This window comes from Helicoverpa armigera, chromosome 9 (assembly GCF_030705265.1).
Source record: "Helicoverpa armigera isolate CAAS_96S chromosome 9, ASM3070526v1, whole genome shotgun sequence".
Lineage (NCBI taxonomy): Eukaryota > Metazoa > Arthropoda > Insecta > Lepidoptera > Noctuidae > Helicoverpa > Helicoverpa armigera.
The window spans coordinates 1,797,946-1,825,217 of record NC_087128.1 but is presented as its reverse complement, the minus strand read 5'-3'; the positions used below and the strand labels follow the sequence as shown (position 1 = coordinate 1,825,217).

The 27,272-nt window shown below is 34.8% G+C and overlaps 1 protein-coding gene across 7 annotated transcripts in view; it reads right to left on the bottom strand.

The window, feature by feature from the left end:
* Nucleotides 1-27,272, bottom strand: part of LOC110372723 (uncharacterized protein) — a 386,544-nt gene that overhangs the window by 146,812 nt on the left and 212,460 nt on the right. Inside the window, exons 1-2 of one of the 7 annotated variants that reach the window (XM_049839207.2) lie at nucleotides 18,890-19,179; nucleotides 16,459-16,753 (exon numbers count right to left, since the gene is read on the bottom strand). The exons of 5 other annotated variants lie outside the window; for them this stretch is intronic. In XM_049839207.2, the coding sequence (XP_049695164.2) occupies nucleotides 16,459-16,512 (54 nt within the window). In that variant the 5' untranslated portion in view covers nucleotides 16,513-16,753; nucleotides 18,890-19,179. Of the gene's footprint in view, nucleotides 1-16,458; nucleotides 16,754-18,889; nucleotides 19,180-27,272 lie in introns of those variants that run through there. One more of the 7 variants, XM_049839208.2, reaches the window with a different exon arrangement.

Here is a 27,272-nt window from a genome sequence, read left to right as displayed (position 1 = left end):
TTCAATTTTGCTCAAATCTATGTAAAATATTACTATTATTATGCTATAGCTGGCAATAAGGCTAAGCTGGAATTCTAATTATTTTGCAAATTGATCATCACTTATTATCTAACTCAATAAAGGTAAGAAGACATTCAATTAAAGTAATTCTAGATAACATACAAGGAACATTTAAAATAAGCAAGCTATTATGGTCTACCATTCCTTATTTGTGCCAAAACATTAGATTACAAATAGAAGTAGTGGGTAGAGACATTTATGTGTCTAGGTAACCACGCTTTGACGGTCATCGAACCTTTTTCGATAGCTATTTACCCGACTGCCAAGAAAGGTTGTTTTCGCACTATTTTATTTTATGTACAGATAAAATACTGTGATTTTGTGAGTTTTCTAAAATGGTCATATGTGTTTGTACACTTTACACTATATTGCAATGAAACAGATTCAGTTTTCAAAAGTAACAACTGCGATTTTTTTGTTAAACATAAAGTTCGTTTTAAGTTACTGATTGAGAAGAATCGTTTGATCCTTTTTTGGTGCAGTTGACAGTACTGTTAGTCAGTACAAAAAGTGCTATTTTCGAGCTATTTGCTCTTGAAAATTGACAGCTGTCAACTGCATAAAATATTCGTAAAATGAACATGTACGGAATGTAGTATATGTATCAAATTGATATGTCGACTAGCTGTTACAAACTTGAAAAAAATTTATTTTGCACACAAATTAGACTTGAATCCGAAAGAAATACACTTACAATGATTTTCTGTTAAGACAAAAAAAGTTAATAGTAGTAATAAGTTAATAGAACGAAGATTAATAAAGCTGTTCTTTTGTTTTTCCTTCCATTCGAAACAAAGACAGCTCAAGTGGAGTTTATAAAAAACAATATTATCTTTTTAAATTAGGTCAGTAACCTAAAGAGGCGGTTAAATATAACTCGTTGGTAACCGACGGATCTTCAGTCGGACGTTGATTGATGAAGTTTCTTATGAAATTATAAAAAGCTCCAGTTTTTTAATAAAGAGGTTTGTTTTGTAATGGTTAAGCTATCATCTGGTTTTGAATGATTGTTGTGGTTTTTTGGGATATTAGATTTGGTACGTTTTTTGTGACAGGCAGTGTAAGTACTGTTGACGGTAATATTTTTCATTTTTATTTCATCTTTCCTTATATTTGAAGTATGAAATACAATGTTTCAACGAGAGCATCCCCTGGCTCTCGTTGAAACATTGAACTATCATGAAAGCCTTAACCACCTACGTAATAGATCTAATTAACTTTACTTTCAAGATATATGTATATCAATATACATTTGACTAAAAGGACAAAACAACGTAAAGAGAACAGTTACTCATAAAAAACTGAGTCATTCGATTACCCCGAACTTTCCCCTCAACTTGTCACTCCCGAAAAAACATTTTCGTTTTTCCAAGACCCTTGCATCCTTTAATTCTTCGCCAAACATCCCTTATTGACAGCATCCCTGTACTATCAGAGTTTGCTTAGGCGTTAGGTATTAAGTAAACCCTTCGGAGGGTCTTTAGAAGGGGGAAGTACACAAATAAATAGTGTAGTCCAATATTTGTTCGATATTGCAAATTGTGGGACTACTGTTTTGCATCGGGGTTTGGTGTTATCTCGGCTGTAGAGTGTAGTAGGTGATATTAGTGGATGCCTATACGAATGAAAATGTAGGTATATATGTATACATGTGACTGTGTATGTATATGTATATGCCTACATGAGCGAAAACCTTATCTACTATTGAGTGATCTGTAAGATTTTTGTAAGTGTGAATGTTCATACGTAATATTGACCATAGAAAAGCTAATAGGTAGGTACTAAACAACAATACAAAGTCATATAAAAAGGCGGCAATAACATAAAAAACCGTTTCACAACAAAATTATTCGCCATTTAGCGCTCCAACACAATTAAACTGCCATTTTTCGTATCACAAAACGACCCGCTTAATCCTACAAGTAACAATTACCATAAAACTCTTTGATTGGCCAATCATCAAGCGTAGAAATGAAAAAAATATGCAAATTCCTTTTTCAAAATCGTCTGTAATGACATTGAATGACGTTCGTCCCCGTCTAATTTTGTGAAAGAGTTGGCACGCGCCGGTCACGTGACTACGCGTCGACCAATGAGGGGCTTTGTTTGGCATGACGTCATCAACGGCCAGTCCGTGAGAGTATGATTTACGATAGGTTACAATAGATGGTAATTATGTTTTGTACTGGGCCTGTATCTTTGACCCTCGGAGTGTGCCGAACTTTTGCCCATTTACTGTACTACAAAGGGTGATGAAGTCGAACGTCTATAGGACGGTTTTCGATATTTAATTATGTTTCAATGTGTTGATCGATGTGTCAATACTAAGTTAGCGCCCCCTGAGAAAAACCAAATCAGATTTATTAGTGAACATACGTTTTATAACAAAAATATCTAAATCGAGAACCTTCTTAGCTTTGGGAAGTCGGTAAAAATCCAATGCCAAAAACATGACAAAATATTTGCATGAAAATCCCCTCCCTATCTATCTATACCGGACAATGAAGGTACCGTATATCGACTTAATGACAGCTGATCCCTTTTCTACACAGCACCCACGCACCCATCAAGTAATCTCCACTAAAGAAAAAAATCTATTAGCCCATGCATCTCTTAAAATATGTAGGTACGAAAAAAAAGGGCCAGCTGCCAAAATCAATAAGGTACACTCCCAATTATCTGGTCCTAATCCCCCCTACCCCTAAAATGAGTCATCGCCCCATGGTACACGACCCTACGATGATTCAAAGCGCAGATTATTGTTATAAATAATTCAATAAGCAATTTCGTATCATGCTGTAGAATCGATGTCTACACATAGTTTGTAATCTGCTTACTGTAATCCAATATTGGGGATTTAGGATTTGAGAAATTGTGTTAAAGTAGCTAAAAGTGGTGGTAAAGGGATTTGGTTGGACTGGCCTCGGTATAAATGCACTTAAGTGTAAAAATAGAACAGGTAAAACTTAAAGTCAAAAAGTAAGAATATAGATGTGTGTGTTTCCAAAAAAACAAAGATCATATTCATAGAACAGTATTAAGAAATACTCATTATGTATGCTTAAAAAACGTGTAGTGCAGAAATATGATCTCACATTGCGCGCTGAAATATTGACGGCAGAAGAAAGATTAGCGTGTATCGTTACACGACCAAAAATAATAATAGACATGAAAATTTTCAATAGCCAACGATTGATACTGAAAAAGGAACCCTATGCTTCACAAATAAGGTTGAAACTCACACGCACCCATCCACCGAGTACTAATTATAATTAAAACCACAACTACACGAAAACACCATAAATTAATCGAACTTCTAATCAATGGTAAACATTCAAAGGCTGTTCGGTGCAGGTTCGAAGCCGCTCGGGGCAAACTCGACCAACAATGCGAGTGCATCGCTGAACCAAATGAGGTGTGCAATTGTATGCACGTACGGTACCGGGTTCTGTGCAAGAGTGGTGAATAGCTTATGAACTAAGTTTGGAAGACGTAGTTGGTTGAATGTTGGTAGGAATCGAGTAGAGTAGTCTTTGTAAGATGCTGGTAATGGCAGTTTTAAAGCAGTGTGTGTATTGAAGATGGTGCATATTGCTGTTTACACATGCAGCTAAAAATACGCTTATATTAGCTTCACTTATAACTGTGTATGTAAGTAAATCTTAGAATCTTAATTTGCCCCACATCTCGGTCTTCGATTAGGATGAAATTTTGCATACGCTATGTGTTCTGATGACAATACATGTCATGACTAGCGTGTTTTTTCCTTTTTTTTAACTATTATTAATTGTGAAGACAATAACTTTGGACTTGCTTTGGTGATCTCAAAATTTTTACTTCAATTCTCTCCAAAGAGTCCATTTAAGCTGATAAGGTACAAAATACAATCCCAGCATAGAAACCGTCAAACTGTACCAATATACACAGAAAATCATATTAACCGAAGTTCAAATTAAGTTACAAATTGCCACCGTCCGTCATTTAATTAAAATTAACCTTAGCAAAACTTAATTAAACAAAACTATACCTACACTACATGAAAATAGGAAAGGTTTTCAAGTGTCAGGCCTTTATGTACTGAAGTCCTTTTATATTAAATGGTTTTGGGCCAACTGATGTGTCAGGTCTGACCCTCAATTGAACCTGCGACTAATTATCGTGGAATTTCTAGTGGAAAACTAGTTGAGGTACTAGTGTTGTAGTGATTGTATCGATGTTTGAGTGGGGAAAAGTATCGACAGTTTTCCTGGGGTTTTAAAGCTGCTACATAGTAGCTCAAACATTTTCTGTATTCGATTTCGAGTTTGATATGGTTGGAAGAGAGTTAAAGAAAATTGTAACAATACTTTTATTGACTCATTCCACATTGGGCAACCGTTTAAAAGACACCCGAGTTTTATTTTAGAAATTCGTGTTGACTATTACCCATTTTTACCACATTATATTTTTTTACACAACCACTAAATACATAGTGCCTGTATTCATCAAACATATCGACAGTTTGACACCTCCTACATGAAAATCGATATACAGTTCACAACACTACCTCTTAATATGTAAGTATAATACGCCTCTCCGTGAGGCAAATTGGATTAATTCACAACAGCATACCTTCGAAGACAGGTTTGATCTAATGAAAACCTATCCACGGTTAAATTCAATAAGGTTTAACCACTAACCCAAAGTTTGTAGTTTAAATAAAGTCAGGATATTAAGTTATAGTTACAGAATTGATGACTTGATTACTATAATTTGTATTACTATAATTTGATAAGGTGAAGAGTCTTTTGACGTATAATAAAAAAATATACCTATATGTGGCCTTTATTTTCCGAGCCTTTTCCCAACTATGTTATAATCTTAGGAATAAGTTTTAAAATAATTAATTTTCAATTGCAATAAAATCGTATTAATAATATGGTATTTTAATATTTTATCACTAGCTACCTGATAGCATAGAAAGAACACCATATCATTTAGTTACAGACATAGTGCACCATTTTTTTCTAACCACAAAGGCCAGTAACAGAAAAAAATGCAGTTCCAATCACGAACTGAACCAAAAAGTCTACTAACCAATAGAAACTTCGTCGAAAAAGGCCCAAAATATACTGAAAAAGGCCCAAAATATACTCCCTACAATTTTCAATGCGTGCTCATTCACTATTCCGTTACTTTTCCACTATCAATGGGTATAAAAACCCAGTTTTATGATTATGCAACTACTACCTTATCGGACGGTGTAAACATGTAAATTATGCAGGAATCCAAAGCTTTTACGTAGGGCGAGATAGTTTTTCAAACATCGAGAATTCTGTTTTAATTAAAAGAACTAATTTATGGTTAAAAAGAAATGTGGTGCAGGAAAATAAGGAGCATTCTGCGTTTGCAATTGTTTTAATAGCGTTAGTATTAACGGTAATTAATTGGTAGTTAATGTTGCTCGGTATAAAATATCGTTGGCGTTGAATTTATTTTTAATTGTTAGAAAAAGTACAGCATTTTTTGAGAACACAATCAGAACTTTGCCTTTGAAACCACCTTGAAAGACGCAGTGTATCAGTCTCATTATTAGTGAACAGGGCACGATAATCCAAAAATGCTTTAAAGCGGAATCAAAAGATGAAATAGTATTTGCCTAAAAATAAAAACAAACAAACAAATATTTCTGAATCCCTTTCCATCAAACTACACAAAAATAAGCTGCCCATTATGTTGCCAGGAAAATAAAAAATAATTCCTTCAACTGAGGCATTTATTCATTCACCAGACATACCCTTATAGTAAATCCTTTGTAGCCGAATACCATCGGTTTAAGGGGAAGAAGTGGAGGGGGGCAACACTATTTACTAAGAATCCACAGACCAGAGGGCCATAATCCCATGGGGTAGGGATCGTAGAAAGATTTCACGAAGATAATGCAGTAGTTATGTTTTGGTTGCTAAATTATGGTTATGGGACATAATTAATTGTTGTTTTATTATGGAGTGATTAGTAGAGTAATATCTTATACTTAAATAAGCCATTTAAGTGACAAGAATAGTAATAAAAAACCCCGCAATACTACATTACAGTAACGATATTATTTTTAATTTACCTATGTATAAGTGTTTATTCATTTATGTAGTCATTTTCAGTAAATCAAAAATGAATGAGAACAGGCACGATAATATTTTAGAAATATCTTATTGCACGTGTAATTCAAGCATATTTTTTTCAATATAATAAGAACTTATTAATTTTGTTTGAGATTTAACGATTTTTTAAATAATTATCTCTACCAAACTTCCCCTGTAGGTATGTATGTATCTAAACCTTCACCGAAACTACAAAATATATTTGGAAAAAAAAATACTCTTAAAAACATTTTGCAAACGCTACATAATCCAAAGTTTAGTGAGTGGCTTAAACAAGCGGAGTTGGTCTTTGCGAGAAGCTCGCGCTCCGATGCGTTTTTTTAACGAGAGGGACAAACTCCGGGACAATACCGTTTGGATACTAATTGATGATTTTACCTTGTTTTTGTAACAAATACAGGAGGAATACTGTTTTAGAAGGTGTTTTGTTGTTTGTTTTAGCTATGACACACTGGTGCTAATTTTATTTTCAAAAATTGTGTTATTGGACATTGGAATGCGTTCTGATTTAGCCATGTTTATTTTTTTACAGAAATTGTTTTATAATTGTGATGCAAAAATTAAACGTGCTCTAAGTATTTTCGGTCCAAAAGTCGTTCTGGAGAATTGGAGGCTGTAGGTATGCTCATTGCTATCCATCAATACTAAAGTCCTGAAAAGTAAATTGAGTACAAACAAAATGGAAAATATATTCACACTGCAACCCTTTCAAAAACCCTCAAAAATCAAAACAAGCTAAAGCAAAAGCTAAACAATCGCATCCCTAGCTCACGGTGGCCGCACTATCGATATAAATCTTCGCGCGGCGCATCACTAGGGTGGCTAGCAATTTACATAGTGGACAAACATAAAACTGTCACCATCATCTCCCGAGCCTTTTCCCAACTATGTTGGGGGTCGGCTTCCAGTCTAAACGGATGTAGCAGAGTACCAGTGCTTTACAAGAAGCGTCTGCTTATCTGACCTCCTCAACTCAGTTACCCGGGTAACCCAATAGGCCTAGATAAGACTGGTTTCAGACTTTATAGGTACTGTTTACCTGTAACGACTGCTAAAGATGTTCAAATGACAGCCAAGAGCTTCTGTTCATCGTAAATATATGTAGGTACACTATAACCCTTTCAAAAAGGATCACAAATCAAAACAAGCTAAGCAATCGCATAACTAGCCCACGGTGGCCGCACTATCGATATAAATCTTCACTCGGCGCATCACTAGGGTGGCCAGAGATTTACATAGTGGACAAGCATAAAACTGTCACCGATATATCTAATGTGCTGACAGAGAGACGAATAGTCCATTTTATTGTAATACATGAATGTGAAATGTTAGCCTTTTATCTTGTTTTTGTCTTTAAAGGTAAGTGTATTCAATATTTTGGGTAAAAGGTGGAGAAATAAGTGTTTTTCAAAAGTGTTACACTATCATTTTACATGCAAGCTGGTATAAAATATAAAAATATATGATTACATAACTATTTAGAAGTTTATTGATGGTCTTTTTTACCATAAAAATGGTGCAGGGAAAAGTAAGAAACGATCGGACATGTCATTGATTAAAAATCATACGTATCAGAAAACGTAAGCTTCATTTGCCCCATTATCCTATTCTTCTATTAATCTGTTTCTTCTAAAAACAATAGTTAAGTACATACAACCATACATAAGTATAACCAAGTCACCTAAGAAATAAGCAAATCCTTTGTTTTGCTACCAAAGCTTTCAACGGTCGAGCGACTTTTTCTTCAAGGCAACGTTTTTTGCCTACCCGCGGATCGTCGTTAAAGTGTCCAAAAAGAAGGTTTTTATCAGGACGCTACAGCTTCAGACAAAACTGGCAAGTCTGTTAGTACTTTTAAATTAGAGACTTTTTGTAGGGTGACATCGATTTTCAGTTGTCATTTTAAAATGGTTTGCTAGGTACCCAAAGATAAAGTCTAGCGTTTATTTAAGAGCATTAGGTACTTTTATGGATCAAAATGCTGCTACAATCTACGCTGCTAATAGAGAGGTAAGTACAATGTAAATGGTTAAACAAACGCATATAAGTACTTACATTGTTTATCATATAATATGTGTATAAAAATGCTTAAAAACGAATATCTGCAGTCGTCTGCCGAGCGAGCCCTCCTACCGAAAATTTCAAAATAATGATGATAGTGAATATCAAAATCATAGAGAACTAAATTGACGAGGCGTTTTGAATACTAATAGCAATATTACTAACCGCACTGGTTAATGTTCGATACGAACAGTCCGTCCCTATTGGTCGGTACAATGAGCAATCCTGTGGGGTATACCTATAATTCAGAGAGCACCAATCATTTGGAATATGCGGTTCAATATTAGCAAATAATTTATGGCTTTTTGACAGCCTATTGACAATTAGGTACATCCAGAAGTTAGAAATTAAATTCTCGTAAAGCACTAAGTGTGTTTTTATTGTGTTACATATAGTTTTTTTTCGAAATGAGATACAGTTGTTTTTTGCATCACCATAGATTCTACTGAGTCTTGCTGTCTATACTAGAGAAATACAGAAAACATTTTCATTTAATTTGATGAAAGTGCGAAGGTTGTTTGAAAAGTTTTCATCTATTTTAGTACTATAGTAGAACGTTTGTGAATACTAAACCTTCACGCAAATACTCGCATAACGTTCACAGTTGAAAACAGCCCAACACTATTCCACTCAAACTTCACCCAAAATATTACTACAACAGTTGAAAACACAACAATAGCTGACAATTTCAAAACACAGGTATTCCTGGGCCCAAAAGTCCAAAACTAAGTTACGAACAATAATCCTGCCGAGGTATCCAAACATTGTGTCCATTACAGAGGAAAGTTTGACAAATACTCGAGAGAGGATCAAAATGAATTAGTTGTCGAGGGAATTAATTGAATAATTCCCAACTAAACGCCTCAAAACCGACAGTTGTCGAGTATTGATTTCTAGTACCCTCGAGTGTTGGTATGGTTGGAGTTACAAGTGCTTAGCGGGTTACTGGACATACTCGGTAGCGCTTTGACAACCTTAGTGTAAGCTTCAGTAAAAACTTTTCCTTGTAGTTCCGAGGGACCTACTTGCTGCATCTGGATAAAAAGTAGCATATATCCTCTCCTAGGATCTAGACTATTTACCAATTTAGATGGATTTAGTATTAATAGCGTGAAAGCCGGGCTTGAAAATAGAACATCATTTTTTGTACGCCAATTTGCATTCTATATACTCACTATAGAATTGTGGTAATTTGTAAAAGTATTTGTAGCAGATAAGACTTTTAAGCAAAATGTTCTTTTTTATTTAAATTGTTTTCTAGGAAAAAAAATTGTAACATAACCTTCCAGTAAATAATTTATTTGCAGTGCGTTCCTTTAATATCAAAAATCGCTGACCGCTTTTAACTTGACAGCAAACGATGGCACCCCACAAAAACAAGGGTGGATTTGCAGAATTAAATAAAAAAGTGCACCTTATACTGGACATAGAAATGGCGTTAAATCTATTGGATTTTTTTTCGGAGACAGCGATTTTTCCGCAGAGCATTATTTGAGCGTGGGGCGAAAGTTTTTGTCAATTTTGATTGTATGAAGATGTTATATTATTGGACGTGATTTCGTGGCTTTTGGAAGTGTCAGTGAATTGTGGTAGGGTGGCAAAGAGATCTTTGTGGTGTAATAAATGCCCTCTACAGCCTAAGTTTGTTATATTCAGGGCTGATTTTTTTTCCATCACCGGATAACTTCTATCTGTAGAACATGTTTGACGCCATATTTATTCCTTAGATAAAAGTTACCGATGACTGAAAAATTATAAATTTAAAAAAACCCCCGACCCAAAAAAAGTACGCAATAATTATGACAGAAGGTAAAAACGCTGAACCCTATAAAAAAGCATAAAATAACTTTTAACACTACGTAAGTACCAACTAAAGCATGTCAGACTAAACTAAATTTTGTCGTGTCGGGGGACCGCTCTAATTCATTACTTTAGATACGTGTTTTTTTATACGAATGTTGTAATTAGGTAGGTATCATTTGATTTATGCAAGTATTTTTGAAGGTAAAAAGCGGTCCCCCGACATGTCAAAATTTAGATTAGTTTGACATGCTTTAGTTGGTACTTACGTAGTGTTAAAAGTTATTTTATGCTTTTTTATAGGGTTCAGCGTTTTTACCTTCTGTCATAATTATTGCGTACTTTTTTTGGGTCGGGGGTTTTTTTAAATTTATAATTTAATTTTATTTCATGCTTTTTGAAGGATCTCCTTAATTTATCCTTCTTTCGTTTAATTTCTTTTATTTTAAGATGGGGTCGCTATATGCGATCTCGGCCAAAGGAAGCTAAGCTGTTTAACAATCCTCATGACAAACTGGCTCTGGGAGAATTTCACAGATTGAGAAACAATAAAGATTAACCTTTGGTCATTCTAGATTTTCAGTAAAAATATAAATCGGTTTATCCGTTTCATTCTGGTATTCCAGGGTTTCATCCGCCACATCCCATTTCCAGCATCAGGTTCTCGTCAATCAGAAACATGAAGAGAACTCGTCAAGACAAATTCAACGAGCCCAAACTCGATGGGTTTACTAAAAGGCAGTTCAGGGTTACGTCTCCTACCTTCGTGCCCTACCAGCAGACCAGCTCAGTGGTTCCAGAAGACATTAGTGTTTCAAATTTCAAATCCCACATATGCTTGCAAGTAAACTGAGCGTGTAACATTCCTATCACACCTAACAATCGAGCTGATGACCTTGAAGACCTGAACCGATTTCCACCAAACATAGCTAAGAACACTCCCGACTGGCATACCTTTTAAACAAAAAAAACCGCATTATAATCGGATCATCCGTTTGGGAGCTACGATGCCACATACACACACACACACACACATACACACACACACACACAGACACGTCAAACTTATAACACCCCGTCGTTTTTGCGTCGGGGGTTAAAAATCGACCCTTGGGAGAGTTTATTTATTTCATAAATTCCCGCAATTTCATGAGTTTTTTTTCAGTGGTACTGAATACTACTAATACTTATTTATTCGAGCTCATTTGCACCTGAAATCGGATTATTCTACCGCCATTTCACATCACATATATCTAGCATACACCGTGCCCAATCGCACATACCACAAAATAAAACATTCATAAATTACAGACACACAATTGTGCGTTTACGCATAAAATCTGACCACGTCGTATTATTCAGTCGCCCGCGCACATAAATCTAACGTAATAAATCAATATTTGCAATGGCGACTGAAGTCACCCTTTCTGTTTGTACAAATGCAATTCATTCGATTTATACATCATGCACTGGATTCCAGTGGCCGTTGGTCTACAAATACTAGAACACGACAATCGAAATTGAACTTTATGTCGCTAATCTTATGGTACAAATTGTGTTGCGAGTGTTATGGATGACATGAATTATAGAATGGGGCTCAAGATTATTTAATTTGTGTGCTTTTCATGTTCGGTCTTATTTACTTTCTGATATTGTTGCAAGTAACGTTTTAAAATGAAGGACGGTCACACGTTTGGTTAACATTTTTATTCATACAGAAGAATATGTATGGCAGAATTTACGAACTTTTGCAAAGACCAACATAATATTGAGCTTAGTGGGAACCTTTGTAGTTCAGTTGGCTTAAAATAGTTAGCAACATCAAAAAGCTTAAAGCTAAGCCCCGAAAACTAAATTCCGAACTTACAAAAGACACGCTAGAAGCTAAGCTAAAACCAATAGCTAAATTAGTCTCCAATAAACTTACTACTCTCCACTGCTAATGAAATAAGACGCGAGTGACAGCCCTAATCCGATAGTGACGTCAGCGAGCCATCCTGACATTTTATTGGTCGAGCGACGCTTTGATCTCGCCGCGGCCGTTTTCAATTACCAATTAGATGAGGCGTACGATACGTGCATACGTTGCAGGGTTGGCAGTTTGACTACAATGCGCGTTTGGTGCGGTTGTGTCAGAATTTGGCAAGTGTGTTAGGTTTCAGTATTAAATTGGTGTATTGATGTCGACTTATGAAGACCCCGTTTTGATATACTATGAAATAAACTTATTATAATTAGCAATTTATACTTGTAAGCTAATATAATAAGGAGGGTTTTTTTTTGTTTGGCTATATTTTATGCGGATACGAGAGGTAGTTACCACTAGATATCAGACCTCCCAAAAAACTAGGGGTTAAACTTTCTGACTTCCGAATTTTAGATGTAATATGTTCATGTGATTGGTGTCCTATGTTTGACGTCCTCTCCGAGGCATGGAGGGCTGTAGATGTGAAAAGCTTAGTCAACCGACCATAGTCAAATATTCAATGTAAATAGAAACTTTTCAATACTTGTCACTGAGCTCCTCTTTTTTAGTAAATAAAAAAAAGGATTTTCTATATTTACGATTTGTGAATTTCATTTAAATACTAACTTTTTGGTAGCGAATGCGACAAAGTGTTAGATTTTATAATCTCTATTTATCTGGTGATTGACGGATAATGCAGAAAAATAGAATAATCATGAACTCATGCTAAAATAATGAAAATAGTCTTTAGAACCCTAGTTAGTTAGGTGCCAATGCACAATAAATATTATTTGGAGGCTTGTAATAAATGTTACGATCCATATAATTTATTATTATGTCGTACTTCATGTGGTTGTAGAAATATTATGTTAATGCAATTATATGGTCTTGGAATACTTGAATTATTGCAAGCAAAACAAAGCCTTGTCTTGAGTACAAAATTCATCTTTATCCGAATGAAAAAAGTGTTATTTCAAACTAAAACTCAACAATCCTTAGATCTATTCTAAACTACAAACCACATATTTAAACTTAGAAACTTAAAAAACATCTCGTAAAGTCTAAAACATCTGCTTACTAATGTGCAGTGGTAAGCTGAAAGTGTTTCAGTAATTTATTTTCAGAGTAACACGATCACGTTGCATCGGGACGCCATTACGTACCAGCTGTTTCATTAAAAACCAGGATATTTCTCATTCGATTCATTTGTGGGAAATCATTTGCATGTTTTCTTGTCTTTTACTAAAGGCTAGCTTGCTCGAGACTTCTAAATATCTGTAGGGACAATTTATACAATATTTGACGTCAATAATAGCCAACCTCGGACAAGAAAATCTTTTTGATAAAATCTGTACGAACAAAACACAAGGATTCAAAAAGCTGGCTTCAGAAATGGAAATTTAGTTAACAGGCGCGAACGGTTCTAAAATTAAGCTTCAAAATGTATATCTATTGATTGCGTAATAACGTGCATTGCTTGATGCATTTTTAGAATACTATTTATCAAAATTATTTAGATTATTCTGAGTTTCGACCCCGTGACGTCAAAAGGCCATAAAGCATTAATTACAATAAAACCTTAATCTACACACACTACAACCCCATTTCTACCTAATTCTGACCACAGCACCAAAACTCCCTTACCTCGACTTCCTTTGGTGACTTTTTAAAACCACCGTCCGGGGAGACTCGGGTAATCCGGACCCGTATAATCGACTGATCGAATATCGAATCGGATATTGAATTTTCCCGCTCACGGAAGTCGTCGCCTATTGGTCGGCTGGTCGGCGCCATGCTTTTTATCTTTGTTTATGTTGGCAGTAAACAAACTTAGCAACTGTATCTCTTAAGTTCTAGTTTGTTTTATGAATTTATGAGCTTTATCTTTCTTTTGTTGGTGCGATTTTGACCCTGTTTGATCTATTTTGGATGGGTAACTTGAGCTATTTTGGTAGTGGTGTAACTTTGTCTGTCACTGAAGTGCTTCTAACAGTTTTGCGAATATGAACAATTAAAAGGCTTCAATTAAAGAAAATTGTTTCTACGTATCTGCTATATACTGACATAATTGGACGAAAACCATTAGATATACATTGAAAAGTGAATATAATTTGTAACATGAAAATTGCAATTCAATTAGCAGTCCTGGTAAGCTTCCAGTTTTATATCAAATAAAAATGCTAATCCAAAACTACAACAAAAAACAAATGACTCGAAAAGCAATTTATCAAACAAGCAATCTTTCAACGAGAAAAACCATCCATAACTTATTTTTTTTTTGTTTTTAAATTCAATATTTTAAGCGTCACGCCGCGTACCATAATCGGTTTTTAATCCGCTTATCTTTAAAATCGTCGTGGCACACTCGTGATTGACGTATGTGACGTCAACGTGATGACACCGTGATGATCATGATGTATTATCACATCACATCTGATGCCGATGACGTAACCAATTTCACAAATTGCTGCATCTATGATGAATGATTGTGATAAGAGTGGAGTGGGGAAATGAGTCAGCAGCGGTTGACTGAATATTTATTTCTTATGATCGGATTATTTATTTGTGAGATGAAGTGTGAGAAGTTATTGTTGTTAACTGTTTGATTGGAATTCTTAATTAATATACAACAGTTATGAATGTAGATTGTCTTTAATTTTTATATGCGAAGCTGCAAGTTTAGATGTGAAAAAAAAAATCTTTAGACAAAGCTATTTAAGACTGCATTAGTATTATTTGCAATGAACTCGTCATAAACATTACTTAAATTGCAGCCACAAACTATCTAAGTTTAAAAAGTAAAATGGAATCTCATATTGCCATTAATATTTATTTTTGTAAGCAAACAAATCATTGCCAATACTGTCCAGAACCATAAATCGGACTTAATATTAACAACCACAAAAAAACAAATTAACAACAACTTTATGACCAACATTATGCACAGATAAACATAAACAAAAATAATTCCCATACACATCCATATGATAAATAACTTAAAGTCAGCATCTTCGCCATTTTTGCTATTAAGTATGGCAACACGATTAGCGTGGCACATAATAATGTTGCCAGATCTGAGTTATGGGTCCCAGTAATGGCCGCGAGACGAATAAAACGGATAAAACTGCCTTCTCCGATAGCTATTACAATTTTGTGCAATAGGGTAAAGGTCGCACAATAAATTGTTTTTGTGTGCTCTTTGGAACATATTGACAATTAGGTATACTACATATGTATGTGCTGTTTTTATAGTTGATGTTACTTTAACAATAATATAAAAATAGCCACAAGGCTGGTGAAAAACTTCGATATATTTGTCCTGAAGGGCAAAATGCCTAAAGTCTCAGACGCGAATCTCGAGATATGAGTTCATACACACATAGATGAAAAAGAAAGTACGACGCCCATTAATTTTATAATACTTTAAGGTTTCATCTCATGCGGTCCTCAATAAACATTTGCATGGCAATATAATTTAAGAAAAAGTACCACAAAAGAAACTGTGTAAACGCCATTTACGCCATAATACTCCAAACCGTTTGCATACTTTGCACCTGAAGTGTTTACGAAAGGCTCAAGAAAATTAACTGTTTAAGTAATGAAACTGGATATGACAGAGATGGTATTTTTTTCAATTAACTTTGTGAGTTTGTAGCCCCAACATAATTTAGTACTGAGTTGCTGATCGATTTACTCGATTGAAGTTTAAGTTCACTCATTTCTGCAATAAATATTAAACCTCCACTAAACTACTCATAATACCATTTTTATGTTTCAGAAAAATACGTAATAAAAGCATTTTCTGAGAACTTATACCTAAATGGCTGAAAATAGTCTACAGAATTTCGAATATTCAGAACTTCTTACACCCAATTAAGTCTTTCCACAGACATACACCAACAAAAACTTCAACATACATCATCTTGGGAGGCGAAAAAAAAATTTTTCTACGACAAATAACACTGATTTACAAGCTTCGCAGTCAGTATAACTCTCTTTTTAATGGTACATGTATCATCGAGACGGAAATGTGCGCAATAAAGTGGATTTATACCGCGGCCTGGATTATTGGGATATGCCTGTTTTCATGATAATTGTCGTATGTAAAAATATTTTGGAAATGTGCTGTGGTAAGTGATTTATGTGTGACAATATGGGCGATTCATATGAAAACTTTTTTAAAAGTATTATTATATATCACTACATATCTAGGAGACACGAAAACAAATAAATACTAAATCGTAAAAATAATTTTACTACCCGCAAAATCGCATCGAAACGTTCATTACAACATAAATATCATGTTTATTCTACCAACGTATTTACTCTAAAACATCATAAAACCTCGCAGTGGAACACATGACAGAAGCAAAATAAACCGTTGAAAGCGTAAAAGTCTATAATTAATTTATAAAAATGCCAAAATATACTAACATGATTGACACCGGAGACTCTGGTCTTGTTCAATTTAGATAAGTTGGTGCCCATTCGTAGCCATTAAAGCCGGTCCTCCCCAACAACTTCTAAACAAACTTCAACCTTATCCTTGTACACATAGAGTCTAATTTCCTCAGTTCGCTTGTAAAATTTTAACGAAATATTTGGCACAGTTTTAGGACACAAAATGTCTTGGACAATCACTATCACAATAGTCTTAATTTATTTGAACACAGTTTTTAATAATAATTGTTAGTAAAAGCCACTTTGGTACAGTCAGTTTTCGGAAGAGCTGAAACGAAAATTTTGTTATATAGCATTGTCTTTTTATTTGCACAAAGAAGAAAACTAAAAGTCAAAACCAGTAAATATTGAAACAAACTTGAAAATTAAACGTATTGAATAAAAATTATCAAATCTAACACTGACTGAGAAAATAAAACCTAGCGTATCCCTTACTCCCTATTCTACTCCCTACTTCATTCATAATTTACTTAAAATGTTAGTCCTAAAGAAGCATCATTACCAACAAAATAATTATCAGTACTACCTCATTACCAGACAAATAAATCTTTCACAATTCCACTGCATCATGTAACCAGAGTAAAGATGTCTCAATACGTTATCAGTCAGTTACGAAATGGTCCTAAAAAGGGCAGTTCGTGTTTCATTGAAGCCCACGTATGAGTGGGCGATCAAGTATGAATCAAAGTATCAATGGCCGCACTCTCACTTGGCGATTTAAACTGGATTTTGTGAATGAAATTTCTGGTTTGGCGTACATTATTGTAATGTAATGCAGTTTTGGTTATTTGTAACTGTTTTCGGGTGCATTCTGTTTGGAAAAGAAGTAACAGTCGCAGTCATAAACCAACGCGTCTTCACATTTTTTTTTCTCAATATTTTTATTTAGGTATATACTTCGTCCAAAAATTGTTAGGTAATTTATTTTTTGACCGAAATCTCCGACTTACAGATTACACCCTTTTTAAATTGTCGTTCATAATCATGTTTTTTTTTTGTAATTGACACACGGACAACTAATTAAAAGTAATGTTAATCAAACAATCTAAAAACACATGTCCAAATAGGCCTTGTTTCCCCTCATTATGCAGTGGGGTAGGCAGTAAAACCTGTGAGTCATGCTGCACCGACCTGCATTCAGTTTAGTAATCGATAAACTTAGCTTGTTTTAGATTCTCTAAATACGGACGGTAATGATTTATTTGAGTTGTATTCGTGGTTTCAGGTTGCGGACATGTGGTTGCTTTTAGCACTTTCAATAACACAAGCAAATTATTGATTTAAATTATTTTTAAATACAGAAATTTTGGACAGCCAGTATTTTGCCATCGTATGCCTGTAGTTTCCCAAATATATTGGAGTCGGCTTCCAGTCTAAAAAGATGCAATTACCAGCTTTTCTGATATAACCATATCTACCATATGTTTCTCAACATAACCACGAGCTTCTCAATAGTACGTGTCTTGTATTTACCTATGTATTTTAAATGTTGATATAGATTTCATCCAAAATCAAAATCAGTTCCTTCACAAGATCGAACAAAAACGTCATTACCAGACATATGTGTGCAAACACACCACAATACACGGATCGATGCAACGAATAGTTTTAAATACAACAAACGAAGGGTTGGTCCCCTAGATCGCCAGTCGAACATAGATTAGTTTCGTGAACGAGAACGTGAGATAAATGAATGAGTTCTAGAACGAACGTTTGAAAGTTTTTGAGTGATTTTCGGTAACGTTTGAATTTTGCTAAACTGTTTTAGTTCATGAATGTGTTGGTTGACTGTGATGTATGTGTGCTCGAATGGTTTTTGAACGAGCAGTTTTCTGAATTTTCGTACCTTTCTCAACGTTTTTGGTTAGCGTTATTATTTCTGATAAGATTCATGTTGGTATTTTTGGAAATGGTGGCTTTATATGTTATGCCCTATTCTACTATTTATATTGCTTTAAATGTGTGTATTACCAAAGTATTCAAGGTTCCTATATTTTACCAGGTTCTCATTAATCCATCGATCTGTCTTCACGTATTTTTGTGTATCTCACTGAAGTAAACATCGAAAAGCTACAAAGAAAAATGAAAATGTTCTTTGTACATATTTCAAAATACTCGACAAAAATGAATGGTTAATAAATAACCGTGCTTAATTAAAACCATAAATTCTTTAATAGCTTTATAAATTGAAATAATAATCGTTTCTGCTCAAATCGGTCTATTCAATTGCGTAACGTGGGTGGCTGATCAATGATTGTGAAATAAACTATGGTATACTTAGATAAATATCTATGTACACACAGTTAAAATATATACAAAATAATCTAAGATAAATTAATGATAAAAAATATATAATAAATGTTATAAGAATTTACATGAACACAAATAAAAATAAAAGAATCACCTTGAAAAATTGATATAAAATAATTTTTGACTCCTTATCGGTTCCTTTCGTTTGAAAAGCACACGCGACTTGATAAGAATTACACGGGACGCACGACAAATTTGGCCCAGTTACCACATCAAAATCTTAATAATCAACACATAAATGTTTGTAAACGAACGTTTTTACAAGGTCACTTTGTCACTGCAAATCGTTTGTCTATCGCGATCCAACCAGCGCTTTTCCAGCACAATACCGACGGAGTACGCGACCTCTCTGCCCGGGTTTCGACCCCACACTGATGGCAAGAACGTAGGACGAAGGGAACTCTCGCTCGCTCCCAACGAGGGCCAACTTATTTGGTCTCTTTGTTATCCCTAAGAGGGGTAAATTATTACGGTTTGCGATAACATTATAGAATGCTACACTAAATAATCGAAAGGATAAGTTTTTAGTGTAACCTAAATATTGAATTTTCGTTAATAGGCTCATATTTTTAGTACCGCAAGATGGTGTGATAAGAAGCCGTGGGAGGGAAAGAGAGGTATGGAGCCAGCTGTTAGAATGTTGGTATTTGTTTACTAACAAGGTTTTAGCTTAGCTTTTTATGTTCAAGGATAGGGCAATTATATGTATTTCGATGGAGTTGGTTAGTAAAGTTTTTGTCTCAAAAGTGTACATAGTGCTACACGAAATAGGCGACTGAAAAAAGAGGTCATGCGTGAATAAAACCATAGCTCAAGAAATAACGTAAACAAATCAAAACGTTAAGTACTTTACAGGGGTTAGGCCCACTTTTTAACCGACTTCCCAAAAAGGAGGAGGTTCTCAATACATCGGGTTTTTTTTTGAGTAAATTGATGTATAAACGGGCACCAATTTTTGTGTACCTACAATAAAAATAAGAATTTGATGTAAACAATTCTTAGTCTTAATTATGACTTATTATCAGTACTAAAGCTCAGATCTAAAGCCCACAAAAATTTTCAGTCACAGGTGCAAAATAAGCGAACATTATTCCAAAATATTAAAAACCGAATTTAATACCACGGAGATTTAAAAACAAGATAAGAAAAACATACAGTCTAGCCAAAAATCAACAAATATGCATTTTATTATCATAGATACCAATTTTACTGGCTAGACTAAGGTCCCACAAAATAAATAAGTCTATAAAATAACGATGAAAAAGGGCCGGAGAGCTCGCCGACTAGCGAAAAATAAAAAACTAGCTAGATATACGTAGGTACAATAAACATGAAATATGATGAAATAAATCGTGAAAATCTTATTCCAGTAGCGTTTTAGTACGGTAGACCGCACATCAGTGGTAACTGTCATGCACCTTAACTCAATAGTAATAAGTACGATTTTCCTATAAAACTGTTACCACTGACCTGAAGTTGACTGTACAACAAAACAATATTAGTTCATGCATATTAGGGCTTTAGTGCTTAAAAGTCTTTATTTAGAAATAAATACTCGTATAGCTTTCTAGCTTTAAGAACTAAGTATTATAATGAAAATGTTTAGTTTTACTTTAATTTTAATAATAAGTGTTTTGTTTTGTATAATTTTATAGTTTAAATTCTACCATTATTTAGCGTATGTTGGTTAACCTGTAATTGGCGACTGTGTAAGTCCCAGTAATAACTGAAATTGTACTCTTAGATTTATCTACACAGAAGCTGTTGGTAAACCTTTAATAAATAAATAAATAAATGTTTTGCTAACTTTTAGCTTCTTAATATTATTTAATGAGTGTGACATACGATAGTGTTTTGTATTTGCTTTGTAGTTCAAATTCCACCATCAATAAATTGGCTGCTTGCTTATTTCCATAAAAGCAACAAAAAAACTTCAGGTGGAAAATAATACCTGGTATTTTTTCCACTCAAGCTTTGTGTACAGCTAAATTCTTACAATTTTGGATCACTTACTTCTATTTGCCTTTTCTTTATGCTATCAAGAGCTAAAACTAATCCCAAACATAGCCTTCTGAATGTCACTACCCTCATATGTATATCCAAAAACCATTGTAGCGGAATAAACAATGAAGTAGCATTTGAAAACTAAATGAAATTCGGTACCAGCACTTAGTCTAGTCTAGGTAGACTATTAAATATTGCTAAGATGCAGTCTAGTACTTGCTGAATAGAATTGGAAATGCCAAAGTTCTAGACTCGAGAAAATGTTGTTTATTTCTTGTTTTAGGGAGATGAAGATGCCTTTTTGTGTGGAAATAAATAGGGATAGATTTATCGTTGGTTGTTGTAAGATGTTTTGTTTGGTTATGGAGTTTTTCTTGTATTTCTATTAGATATAATATATGCTTGAATTTGTGTTTGTAATAGGCTCTTTACTTACAACGTCATCATTACTAACGTAACTTATGAAGGGATCTGATAGCTTTGTTATTATTTACCTGAAACAAAAAAGAATATAAAGTTAGCAACAGTCGTAGTTTGACATAACGCTTAACAAAAGCATTATCAATCCTATTTACTTTCATGAACAGTTGGTTTTTACAGTTGCTACAGTTCTTCGGGTAATTACCCTGATCCGAAATTGGCTATTAGCTACTTTACCACTCAACAAGAATGTAAGAACAAAATGCGGAAAGGCTGAATTCAGAGGGGCTAAGTTAATTCACGAGAACTGTGGTTTTCGTTATCTTTTTGTATAATACAAGCTACATACGGATAGTTTCATTGCAGTTCAGGTAAAACATTCTCAGGAATCATCATCCACTACAAGTCAACTAGAATTTCTTATCCCAATTTCGAACCCCAACTTTAAACAAAAACTTCATGAATGAACTAACATAATTAGTTCACCAGCTGTGAACGAATGTATGAACGAGAATAGTCGTCAGTGGGACCCCCGCATTGCGCGCTACTTAATTATTGTTAATCTATACGCGTGTACAGGCGGACGCATGTCAATGGTGACCAAAGGCTTATTATAGTGGGGAGTTATCAAATTGGGTCTGTATGTATGAAGGAAAATTTAAAAGATTTAATGTGAGTAACTGAAGACTTAAGATTTTGTTAACTATATCCGAACTTTCTTGCCGAACTTTGCTTAAAATTGCAATTATACATTAGTAAACCACATTTTAGCTGCTCATCAAATACAAGAATCTGAATTAGGACTTCTATGCTTAAAAAGTTTTGGAACATTTCTTTTTTTGTAAGATTTGTATCAATTGCACACGAGTGTACGCTACTATCTTTCTATTCTTTAATTCGTCTTTCAATGAATATTTGGTTGACTGTACTAGCACGTGTTGACTTACTTTTTTTGGCCTTTGAATAAATATACCTAGTGGTTTTGTTTAGTCTAGTCTCTTGGGTGTAAAAGATAATTCAAGTGAATATCACTTGACATGTGGCAAGGTCGATTAATTAAGTATTTTAGGGACTACAGTCACTGTTTGGCTATAGTTCCTTGCACTCTGAAATCTCTTTTCTAAAAGATGTAAAAAGTATCATAATTTCAAGTATAAGGTAAATGTAAAAATGTCTTTAGGTATGTACTTTGGCTGCGGGTTGTTCGAAAGAGATACCGCGGTCCTGGTACATAAAAGGCCTATGACGGAACACGACGGTTTTTAGTCAGTAAGAGTCTGACACTCCCTCACCGCTGCTAACCCACAGCGGGAGGGGTCATTTAATGATTTTTGACGTCGGAAAAAAAAATAAAAAAAGGTATGTACTTTGTCTCTGTTTCTTACTAAATTAATTCTTACTCATATGAAGACACTGTTATAAACTTTTACCCTACTGACAGGAACACCACCAATTACACATTAACTAAGCTACAACCGACCATTTTAAACTCTACTATCACCAAAAAAAAAATTGCCAGCCGACTAACCCCAGATCACAGGCGTGTCGGTCCATATTCCGCACAACATTATCTCCCCTCACTAGCAATGGGCAGCCATCGATCAAACATCAAGCTGCCAGATAAAGCCCGATCACACTCATTAGCTTGTAAGTAAGGCTGGGACTACACGAGCGGAGAGATGTTTTTAAAACAAGCAATAGCAGTGTTCTTAATACCTACGTAATATTAAAATGTTGAATAGGTATTGTATATGTAAATTGTAAATTTTGGGAATAAAAAGTGTCATTTAGAATAGGCGTGACGACAGTGTTAAAAAATCGTGATTATAGAATCACGATTTTAGATAATGTGCATTTAGGTCGCATTCTAGGTTGGGGGTCGGAGTTTGGAACGTTGTGTCTATGTATTGGAACCTAAAAAGACTTAGCACTAAATTAAATGATATTGTACCTTCGCTATTATTGGTTTGTGGTTTTGGTCTTATTATGACACCCAAAGCACGGCCAACCAGCATGTTCATTACACAAATATCGACCGAACCGGTAATAGAACCCGGGACCATCAGTCCGGCAGTCCGGCATGGTGACCATTGCGCTAACTAGGTCGACATCTCTTCGCGCATAGCTACACACATCTTTACTTCGGTGGAGTCCCGGCCTAAAACTGGCCAATCCATCACGTGCCATTCTGCCACTTCCTTGGCAATCCTCTGCCATTACGCTCGAAGGTAATGAGATCGTTTTGCGCGTGCCATTTTGTTCGAAGCTGGCAGTTTGAAGGTGTTACTAGAAGACGTATTGCTGGTTTCTTTGTAGTTCAATGTGCTTTTTTTTAGTGATCGATTTTTAACATAGAAAGTATGTTTGTTTTATATCAATGGTGACTTATGTTCTTGCCTTCATTTTGTAGGATACGAGCTTCCACTCATGTCCTGATGCCATGTCCTTTCTGGAGTTCTAGTAGACTTAATGTACTTACAATTAAATCAGTTTCATTCGTTCAGTAGACAGACACAGTTACTTGGTATTCATTATATTATTAAGAAATTCTGGCTCAACATTAAAGCAATAAAAATGCTGATCATACTTTTGATTTACTAGTTTTATTCACAAAGACTACCATGCTTTCGTCTTTGACTACAAGCCACACAATCTGAACATACAGGAGTATTAACGCAGGCTGTTAACCAAACGTATCGTATGACTAAAGCATACACGTCGTGTCAAGAGGAATCGCTCGTCACATCGCATTGAAGATCACTCATATCAGATTGTCTTAGAACAAGAGTATCATGCTGCTTCTGATGAGGTATCAGTTATTCTTGAATCAAACTTGCAGGACTGAATATTGATATTAATGTTTAATATCAATGTACCTCTATTTGTTGAATGTATAGTTTTCAAAAGAATTAAGAAGAACAAGGCAACGAGAAAGAAGTCAATAAATTATTTTTTTATAGAAGACCAATAACAACGATGTTTTGATTCAGTATTTTCATCCCATACGCAATCAAACCAATAAATCGGCTATTTTACAAAATTAAACACACCCTTCCGCAAACACATATTTAGGTAATAAATAGAGTTTCAAAAAACAACGTAAAACTATGTTTTAATTTTCCCAAATGCTATCTCACACCAATAATTCGACTGTTCTATAAAAAATAAACACACCATCCCACAAACCACATATTTATTTAACAAAATCATCCCTGTACCACCCCTTTCATGAGCATTTAATTAAACATGACATTTCACATGAGCTATGTGAAGTGGGTTCCTGCTGTCAGTGAGGTTCTGTCAACTATGACACTTCACGTCAAGGGTTCTCGAAGCTCCTGTAATATTGTGTTAGAGGAAAATTGATTACGAATAGGTAATTTGTAAATGATTACTGTATTAAGGATATTATGATGATGACGTATTCAGCTGTCTTAAGGAACTAGGATGGAAATAATAGGTGTCCCATCTCCGTGTAAAATTCCATGGCAATCAGTAACTTTATTTAAAACACCATTGTAGCGTCAATAGCAGAGTTACATAAGTTTAGTTTTTTTTCACAATGTCGTCTTACAAAGTTAGTCACGTCTAAGATGCAAGAATTACTTTGTCTTAACTTAATTAAAAACCTACTTCAAAAATTCACCTGTTTACTTAATGAACATTAGCGATCCGAAGTCTAGACAGACTCCACAAGCAAAATCGCTCACTCGATTAAAATTTAATAAACTCAAACAATGAAATCTCCCATTAAAACTAATTTGAGCCTTTAATCAAAGTCCAATATAAAACGTCATTGAGTCTAGACTAAAGATGGTTGGAATGTGAGGGGGTATAGGTACAAAGCGGGTAGTTTTAGGTATGCCATACAAATCTGCTCATCTCTATTATATGCGGCAGACGGGCAACGGCCGAGCCTTAGAAAAGATGGGGCCGGTTTATAATGGCTGTGGAAAACTTGATAGAGATAGAAGCAAGGAAGTCATGGTCAATGTTTTGTAAAGATTCTTGAAGAAAACGTACAGGTGAGTTTTAAAATTCACAGTAAAAATAAGTGTCATAGCACCGTTGTTTTCTCTCAAGATAATTTCAAAGGTTGTTAACAAAATCAATACACATAGTGTAAAACATGTAGTTGGATATGGAAAAAAACATGAATCGGATTCACAAAACAATTTATTCAACGCGAAAGTACGCCTAGATCCTGCATCCAAACCACTTCTAAATTGTACATACTTTTTGCAGTTTTAACTCTAAAGCATAAAACATTTAGACAGCTAAGTAGTTCGCCCATCAATAATGTTCTTCTAGACTAGACTAATGCTAGCAATGTAGATATCCCCCTAGGATACTTATTTACCGAACACAGGTGAAAATCACCGACTACGTGATTTGTTATAGAGAACCGACTTAATGTTTGTTTCGAGGCACTACCATTGGCCTGCAAATCGAAAATCGAGTTGTTAAGCGATTCGCATTTTATTGATTTACGATATTGAAACTGAAATTATTCGCATTATCGAATTATGAATGACTTATTGGTACCTTAATCAATGAAATGATTTGATGATGGTAAGCTTCTGATCTCATTACCAATCTCGGAACAATGCTTGAAAAAAATTGTGTCTACCAAGACTCTAGAACCCAACATGGGTGGTAGAGTCTTTCATATCTCACACCACAGCAAAAATTAGAAGACATTGATGATTGTGAATTGTCCAGAGTCAAATATTAAAAGCATAACTAATATCTTGCTATCATGATGAGTTTACATCAGTGATGACCAGTAGTACGGTCTATGTATTAGGTTCCGTACAGCGTGTAGGTCCAATATTTTTATTGTACCGTCAATATCGTACCTAGACAATTTATGTTAGGAAATATTAGCTCGGATATTTATCGTGTGTTTTTTAAGTTTTTCCATCGTTTTTCATGGCGAGTTGTGGTTTGTAGGGGATTTTAAACATGGGTGTATGATTTGGAGCGAATGTTTTATAGCTCTGTGAATTTGTTAACGTCTTTCAGATTTTGTTTACTCCATTTAATGACTTTAAATGCAATAAACTATTCAGTTTAAAAACAACTGAGGTTAGAAAGTGTGTTAAAAAGTTCGTGTAGGTATATTACTACTCTTTCTTGTTAAGCTTTTCAGCGACTCTCGGGAAAAGGTGTATCCCAAAACGCAATGCATGAATATATTTACCATAAAATCTCACAAACATAAAACCATTAAACGCACCTTTGTCCACACCATGAAAATATCCGTAAAACGTTTTCGTCACCCGCCGTCCCTCATTTTCATTCAAAGCGCTTTTTTTAACAAAACACACAGTTTTCGCGAAGAAGAAGCCCTCAAAAAACCATAAAAAGTGCCGTAAAATTTCCATTACTATCCGTCCGAGGAAAGTGGGCATTCAGCTGTATGTCAAAGGTTAAAAATGTCGACATAAATTATGAAAAGTGGGTAAAAATACGTTGGAAAAAAATAGTTGGTAAACAAAAGCTGTTATTAATGGGCGTAGTTGATGTTGGGTATTTTTCAAAATACCCTCTTGGCGAGATAGACTGCAGACGGGTATGGATCGGTTTTATTGTCAGTGAAATGGGATCGGGTGTACGTTTTTAGCGATACATATGCAAAGAGTGTCTGCCGCTCATCCGTGGGAGATATGGCTCGAAATCTTTTTCTTTGTGTGGTAAAAACCTCTTTAGCTTTGAGGAAAATCTATGTCCCATCGTTATAATATTTATGTAGTCAAATAACCTAATAATTAACTACTATTAATGCGTTGTCTTGTTACAAAAATATGGCTTTTCTAATGATAAAATATGTTATATTATAAGTTGACAACCTCCGAAAAACTTTAGTCGTCTTGCAACACCGAGTTTGTTGGCAACACTTTCCATTTATATTCATGGCATTAGGCGGGAAATTGGGTGCCAATGAAAAAGCGATATACATCCCGCGATCGAAGGAACTTGATAGTCTTGTTAGTTATAGTAAAACATGCAATATTTTTCATGTTTAGAGTAATGTAAAAAAGACTGTTTAG